We start from the raw sequence: 7,999 nt of genomic DNA, 5'->3' as shown, positions 1-7,999 counted from the left end.
TACAGGCGATATGGAAGGGGGTTTTCATTTTTCAGCGAGTGAAAATCCTCAGCACTAGAAGGCAACCACATCAAACACCTTCCCTGCATCTGTATAGTTTATGAAAGAAAAGCCATGGCTGTGAAGAATTTATTACCAACCGGTTAGTTCTACCTTATGAAAGCAAATTGAGTAAGATAATTGCTTAAAATGGCACAACCTTCTAACCTTGTCACTCTCCCTTTCCATGAAAGCCAAGGTAATATGCGCTCCCATAGGATGCTAGCAACTCGTGCCAGGATCGAATCCGCATCACAGGTTGGTTAAGTTTCGGACCCTTTCCAGCAACTGAAAACAACACTTTATTAATCAGACCTAAATATTGTCTTGTCTAATGGCATTATCATACCGTATTCACATAGGACGTGGTGGGGAAAGTACTATTCTAATTTCTACCAACCATCCCATATATTAATATTAACTGCATGCAGTGCAGTATCTTATACATACAAGGCTATGAAGAGAAGGAAAAAAAAAGATTCAGAGAGTAAAAATATTGCATGCTTGGGTTTTTTTTAATCCAACCAAGCAAGTAACGAGTAGTGTCTGTCTCGTGCCCAACACCGGTGAAAGAGCAATGTTCTTTACTTCTCACCCACCAACTTACCTACCGAAATTGGATGACAGAGGGTAAAAAAAAGAAGAGCAGCGGATCGAATATACACTACAGACAAGACTGCAAAGCGATGAACAAACTAGAAAAATCCTGTTCTTTTCTTAAAAAAATTACTTGCTTTCGGTGATTGAGATTGGAATTTGCAAAGTTACATTTGCTCCGACAATATATGGTGTCTTTCTAACATGTAACAATGGAATTTGATTCAATAGTAAGAAATATATCTAGGGTTATTGGGGCAGCCCAAATTTTCTCAGTGCTGGACGAATGCTCGAAAAATATTTCTAACAATTACCCAAGTTATTGGCTGCTCCCGGTTGTCTCAACAACGAAAAATAAAATGACTTGGATTGAAAAAAGAGAAACCTCTACCGACAATTTCGAAATTGTTTTCTTGACTGTAGATTCTTAGCAAAACAAAGTAAAAAATTGTTTGGACCACTTGGTTTTTTTTTTCTTGCTGTTCAATGACACATGACAATCCATATTTTCTTTCTCTTTTCTCAAGAAGTACGATCAATCATCTATTTTTTTTAGACCCATTAGTTTGTTTTTTAACGTGGTGCATTGCTATTTCATGCTTTTGTTTACGGGTGTGTTTACGAGGGAGATTGTTTTATTTCTATGTGATTTTTTAAAATATATATTTTTAATATTTTTCAATGATCAGTAATGTTAAAATTAAAAAAAATATAATTTAGAACGAAAAATAAAGCAGGCCAACAAACTCTCGAGCCATCAATATCTCCAGAATTTATGAAGCCTCACCACAAAAGTTTTCGCTGGCAATTGAAACATAAAAGGGAAGGTCAATTGCAATTTCATTTCTACGCGGCGGTTCATAATGATGGTATTTATCTTCTGTAATTAATCAATTAATTAATTTGTCCTTAGTCAAAGGAACTCCCAATTGATTCAATCTACCAGAAAGAGACAGAAATCAAGCAAGATGGTCTGATCTAAAATTGGGCAGAAGAGACAGTTAACTAACTAGTCGAGTGAACCAAGACTGGTTAATGGTTAACATGGTTAAAAACACAAAAACACGAGGAGTTTAAAAACCATCTAACTACCGTCAGCAAGAGGAACAGCGGAATTCTTGCTAGGGCTGGGAGGCAAGCTACTCTTCCCGGAAGCAACAAGTCGTTGCACAAAGCTCTCAATTCTTTCAGCATTGGTCTCCGTTAGTAACCGCTTCCCCCCAAACGGTAACGTTTCAAGTCCTCTCTCCTTTAGCACCTCCTCCTCCACCATCGGCCCCGCGCTCGCCAATCCGTTTGCCTACACACATTTAACGCCGTTAACAAAGATCATGCATGAATCATAATAAGAACTGGAGATCACTATAACTTGAAATTGAAACAAAAGAAGCAAATACCTGAATTCTGACGTAATCAGTGCGGTTCCAACAGAATGCGTTACCCAACATTTGGTCAACAGTCTCTGAAACTCCGTCAAGCACAATGTCAACAACAGACGACGTGGAGCATTCTCCGTTACGACGGAGCTTCCTCCCACTCAGCGATCCACTTCCGTTTCCCAACGACAGAACCAACAGATCTTCTACGCTATTAACAGAAGGGAAATCACGCTTGTTGTGGAGCACGTGCGTAACTGCCGCTGCTGTTGGATTGTTCATCACTAGACCTCCGTCTATCGCGGAGCACGAAGTTTTGCCGTCAACTGACGTTAAGTTAAACGGCTTGAAGAGGCTTGGAGTTGCTGAAGTGGCAAGGCAGACTTTCCAGAGCTCGAAATTAAAACTGGGTGATTCGGTCGCGTCGGCTCGGGAAAAAACGAAAGGGGCAGAGCTCTTTAGGTCAAAGCAAGGAACAAGGAGGGGCTTGCACGTGTCCTTCAAGGTCAAAATCACACCGTCATCTCTCCTCAACGCTTCTTTCATTACTTTCTCCATGCTCCTACCAGAGCACCTCCTGCGGCGGCTGAGGAAGCCACTGCACTTCACCCTGAAGAGGCCGGAGTTTTTCTCAGCAACAAATGCGACGGCGTCTCTGGCAGTAAAGAGTGGGCGGCCGGAACCATCGTCGGCGGATAGCATGGCAGCGAGGAGAGCTCCGATTCCGGTGCCAGCAATGATATCAAAGAAATCGGCGATTCGAGCTTGAGGATCGCCTGTTTTGAAGCGGATCTGATCCTCAAGGTGGATCAGAGCAGAACCGGCAACAATGCCATTCGTGCCTCCGCCGTCAATGCTCAGCACTCGTGTTTTCTTGGTGGTTTCACAGTGCGAGAGCCATTTCTGCTCCAGTTTTGAGAAGATCTCTAACGTTGCCTTACTAAGGTCCATTTCAATAGCACTCTCTCGATACCTTACAGGCTTAAAATGCAGCTGCTCTTGCTTTGTGTTTGTGCGTGTGTAAATGAAAGCGAGGAAGAGATTGTTTCCCAAGTTTTATAATGGCGCGTGTTTTGAAAAAAAAGGGCTCACGTTTTGTTGATGAAGGAATTAATTAATGGCTGCACAATGCTCTCTCTCTCCCCATCAAAATCTCTGGCTTTCCAGGTGGAGGAGATGGAGAGCAGCACTGTGTTTTATCTCTCTCTTGTTACTCTCTGTGGGCTCTGTGAGTTGTGGAGAGTTATAACCGGGAGTGAATAGGGGTCGTGCTGGTGAAGGTGGGTTATATACGCGTCACGTCCTGTTCTGTTTTCTATTTATTTATTTATTTATTTTGATTAATCTCTAGGGCTATGGGTTTACTCGTGCAGTTGTTTACGTGGATGGACTGTCCTTACACGTGCAACAGAAGGTGTACTAATCGGGTCAAGGGAAGGAAGCGACAATCTCGGCTCGGCTCTCGCTTCAACAGTGATGACTAGTTCATTACAGTTACTAGCACTTTTACAATACTATCTTTGTCTTCCCTCGCCAGGTAATTATTAATTTACTATTACTGATTAGGATTAAAGTCAAGTACCATCCTCAACTTTTTGACATTTTATAGATTTTATATTAGATTTCTTGAAGTGATTTAACTTTTGCCACGTGGAATGACATTTTAGGTTAAGTTTAGAATCTAAAAAATCATATTAAAAATCTTTTGAACAGAGACAAAAAGTTAAATTCAGAGAGTTTCGAAGTTTTAAAGATTTCCCAAGAAATCTGAAAATCAAAATTGTTTAGAATTTTTTAAAATAAAAATACAAAAAGAAGTTCTGCGTTTGAAAGGTTGGTGCAAATTAGATGGAGCCTAATAAATGACTGCATTTACAGATTAGAGATCAGTCCTTGTTGCCTGACTTGAGAGCTAAATTTTCTCTTGGTGAATTAGCTCTACACCGATGCATTACTAATCGAAGTATATGGCGTGCTAATTTGCTAATCATGCTGTCGTGCTGGTTAATGCAATATTCATTGTCTCTGTGGAAAAAAATACATTGTGAAATAAATAAAGCTCACCCGAGAGTGTTGTTTTTGTATTTCAAAATTATATTTTTTTCTTTTATATTAATTTTTTTCATGGTTAGAATGTTTTTAAAAATTAATATTAAAAATAAAATTTATAAAATAATAAAAATATTACTTTTATGTATTTATAAAAAAACATTTAAAAATAATTGAAATTCATGAAAAAAAAACCGAGTAAAATCCGGCCTTAATTTTTGATATGACAACTGACGAGACAAGCCAAGAAAACAGAGGAGTATGATCGGAACTGGTGGGACACGTGGGAGGAGTGGATAGAGATGCAATGGCTAGAAAGCCACTGCAAGTCTGCAATATTAGCCAGGCTCACTTGTATTAAAAACATGCAACATTGGACTTAAATCTCTGTTTTTTTATATAATTTATCTAAACCCAATAGTAACGATTTCGCTATTTTGTTTATTTTGTCGAAGCTGGAATTCTGGACTTACCCCCAAGGAAATGGCTAGCAGAAAGGCAAACAGCTCGAGTGCTGAATCCTTGCTAGTAGCTAGGTTTGCAGGAGCACTATGTCGAGAGTGGGGTCGCATCGCTTGCAATCAAAAGATGGATTCATCGTGCTTCCTCTACAAACGTCGTACACAATGTAAAACATCAGTACATGCAATTATAACATCGTACGTGCTTGTACGGAGACAGTCCAATTGTAAGAATAGCAACACCTTCAGATTCTAACAATAATCTTCAATTAAACTGTTTTGTACACGCCTTTTTGTTTTGTTTTCATTTACCGCTTGAAATTCATAGCTAGCAACGATGATATTCAAGCTGTAAAATCATTTCTACTGTGGCCTGGCGAGTTACAATAATTAAAAAAAATGGTACAAATTGCTTGAATTTTCAAAGCAATCGGTCCAAAGTTTGGCACCTCCACGATATCCATCTAGTCTATGCCTCCTAGCCCTAGGCACGACCCTGTCTCATCACAAGAAATAAAGCACTGCATCAAATTTTGTTTTTAAGAGTCTCAACGGTAAAGCTTAATGAAGAATGGCGACCCTAGTTTGTTGTGCATACTGGACCGAAAGCAAACACAAATAAAACACAAACAAGCAGATTTACGTGGTTCCTCAAAACCGGATACGTCCACGGAGGCAGCAGATTGTATATTAATGGAGGAATGATACAAACACTCAACTCAACCCAATACAACCCCACAAAACCCAGTGTTTCACTCTTACACTCGTTTCTCTCAAATCTGCACTTGTACTCACTCTCACAGTTGCACTGTCTTCCTCTCTCTGCACACACTTGCACTGTCTCTATGCCTTCTCTCGTCTCTCTTCTATCTTCTGTCTACATGAGAAGGGGAAGCATAAATATAGTGGTTGTAAAGGAGAGGGTGGTTGAAAAGGAGAGGGTGGTTGATGGTTGTTGAGAAAAATGTTGACAATTTGTAAATGTCAACAATTTGCTACAAATCTCCACCTTGACAAGATTTTTCCATTCAATCCTCGTGATCAATCAATGCTGCCTCTGATGCGCCATATGGCGCTGCACCCTAAAGGTGCTCAACACCGAGAGATGTTGACCAAGTCCAAACAATGTTGGAACTTGATCCCTGAGACACATTTTGTGAGCATGTCAGCTGGATTATCTGCAGTACCAATCTTCTATAGCAGAATATCCCCTTCATCCACAATTTCTCGAACAAAATGAAATCGAACATCGATGTGCTTGGTGCGGGAATGATGAACCTGATTCTTTGCAAGACAAATAGCACTTTGACTATCACAATGGACATCCACGTGCTCTTGAATAATTCTCAAATCTTCAATCAACCCATGTAACCAAATAGCTTCCTTGAAAGCTTCCGTTACTGCCATGTACTCTGCCTCAGTTGTTGACAAAGCTACTGTTGATTGTAACGTTGACCTCCAACTTACAGGCCCTTTAGCGAGTGTAAACACATAGCCTGTTGTGGAACGACGCTTGTCTAAGTCACCAACATAGTCCGAGTCCACATAACCAACTAAATTTTGTCCGAGTCTATCATCCCTCTCAAACTTCAAACCAATATCAGTTGTGCCATGAATGTACCGTAGAATCCACTTAACTGCCTGCCAGTGACCCTTTCCCGGATCATGCATATACCTGCTCACCATACTAACAGCATGTGAAATATCTGGTCTTGTACAAACCATTGCATACATTAATGCACCAACTGCATTTGCATAAGGAATTTGAGCCATATGCTTGCGCTCTTCCTCTGTGCGTGGAGACATTGAAGCACTTAGCTTAAAATGAGGAGCTAAAGGTGTGCTTACAGGCTTGGTCTTACCATCTACCCCAAATCTCTGTAGAATTTTCTTCAAGTATTGGGTCTGTGTCAAACAGACTGTGCCTTTTCTTCTGTCTCTCTGAATCTCCATGCCAAGAATCTTCTTAGCTTCTCCAAGGTCCTTCATTTCAAACTCAGTTCTCAGTTGAGCTTTCAGTCTATCAATCTCCACCTTGCTCTTCGATGCGATCAACATATCATCCACATATAAGAGCAAATAGATGAAAGAACCATCAAGAAGTTTGCGAAAATATACACAGTGATCAAACTGACTCCGTGTGTATCCATGTTCTGCCATGAACTTATCAAATCGCTTATACCACTGGCGAGGAGATTGTTTCAATCCGTATAATGACTTCTTCAGTTTACAAGCCCAATTCTCTTTCCCAGTGACTTTGAAACCATCTGGCTGAGACATGTAAATTTCCTCTTCCAAATCTCCATGTAGGAAGACAGTTTTCACATCAAGTTGGGCTAACTCCAAATCAAACTGTGCAACCAAGGCTAACAGAATACGGATTGATGAATGCTTAACAACTGGAGAGAATACCTCATTATAATCTATCCCCTCCTTCTGAGCATAGCCTTTTGCTACCAATCTTGCTTTGAATCGGATGTTGTCTTTTCCAGGATTACCTTCCTTCTTGGCATATACCCACTTGCAACCAATTGTCTTCTTTCCTCTAGGGAGTTGTACCAAATCCCAAGTCTGATTCTTGTGGAGAGATTTCATCTCTTCATCCATTGCCTCTTTCCATTTTGCACTTTCTACACTCTGTACTGCTTCTTTGTAGGTGTAGGGGATTCCATCATCAATCACCGGAAGTGCATAAGCCACCATGTTACAATACCGAGCAGGTTTCTTGATAACTCTTTTCGGTTTACTCGTTGCAATGGATTCTTGTTGTGTGGTTGCTGGAGTTGTTGCATCCTCTTCATCTGAACTTTCATCTGAATCTCCTTCAGTAGGGATTGTCTGAACAGTGTTTATAGGAATGACTGAAGTCTCCAACTCCACCTGTTGTGCATCACCAAACTGTTTTTCCTTCTCCTGTGATTTCTCTTGCTGTAACATGTCAGACTCATCAAAAGTGACATCTCTACTCAAGATCACTTTCTTTGATTCAGAACACCAGAGTCTGTAGCCTTTTACTCCTCCACTAAAGCCCAAAAATATAGCTTTCTTGGCTCTAGGATCTAGCTTGGACTCAGTAACATGATAATATGCTGAGCAACCAAATATACGCATAGAGTCATAATCATTTGCAGGAGAGCCTGACCATACCTCTAAGGGGGTTCTACCATCTAATGCTGCTGAAGGTAACCGATTAACAATATGACGAGCATAGCTTAATGCCTCGCCCCAGAACACTTTGCTTAGTCCCGAATGTGATAGCATACATCGGACTTTCTCCACCAATGTGCGGTTCATGCGTTCCGCTACTCCATTCTGTTGTGGTGTTTTGCGAACAGTAAAATGTCGCTTGATCCCTTCATCCTGACAAACTTCAAAGAAAGGATCTGAAGTGTACTCACCACCATTATCTGACCGAAGAGTCTTAACCCTCCTTCCAGTTTGAGTCTCCACCATTTTCTTCCATTTCAGAAAGATATC

The 7,999-nt window shown here is 40.5% G+C and overlaps 1 protein-coding gene across 1 annotated transcript; it reads right to left on the bottom strand.

The window, feature by feature from the left end:
• Positions 1-1,595: 1,595 nt before the first annotated feature.
• LOC7480040 (probable inactive patatin-like protein 9) lies at positions 1,596-3,282 on the bottom strand. Its single transcript, XM_002300808.4, has 2 exons — positions 2,034-3,282; positions 1,596-1,936 (listed from the first exon to the last, which is right to left on the bottom strand). The coding sequence occupies exons 1-2, from the start codon at positions 2,961-2,963 to the stop codon at positions 1,721-1,723; spliced, it is 1,146 nt and encodes a 381-aa protein (XP_002300844.1). The 5' UTR covers positions 2,964-3,282; the 3' UTR covers positions 1,596-1,720.
• Between the last annotated feature and the right edge of the window lie 4,717 nt (positions 3,283-7,999).

The sequence above is a fragment of the Populus trichocarpa genome, chromosome 2, assembly GCF_000002775.5.
Source record: "Populus trichocarpa isolate Nisqually-1 chromosome 2, P.trichocarpa_v4.1, whole genome shotgun sequence".
NCBI lineage: Eukaryota > Viridiplantae > Streptophyta > Magnoliopsida > Malpighiales > Salicaceae > Populus > Populus trichocarpa.
Note: the sequence above shows the minus strand (reverse complement) of the source record. Positions and strands in the feature narration are given on the sequence as shown.

Coding starts and splice junctions, on each gene's coding strand:
- LOC7480040 (XM_002300808.4), bottom strand. CDS start 2,963: ATGGACCTTAGTAAGGCAACGTTAGAGATCTTCTCAAAACTGGAGCAG. Junction 1,937..2,033: donor CTGATTACGTCAGAATTCAG/GTATTTGCTTCT, acceptor AAATGTGTGTAG/GCAAACGGATTGGCGAGCGC.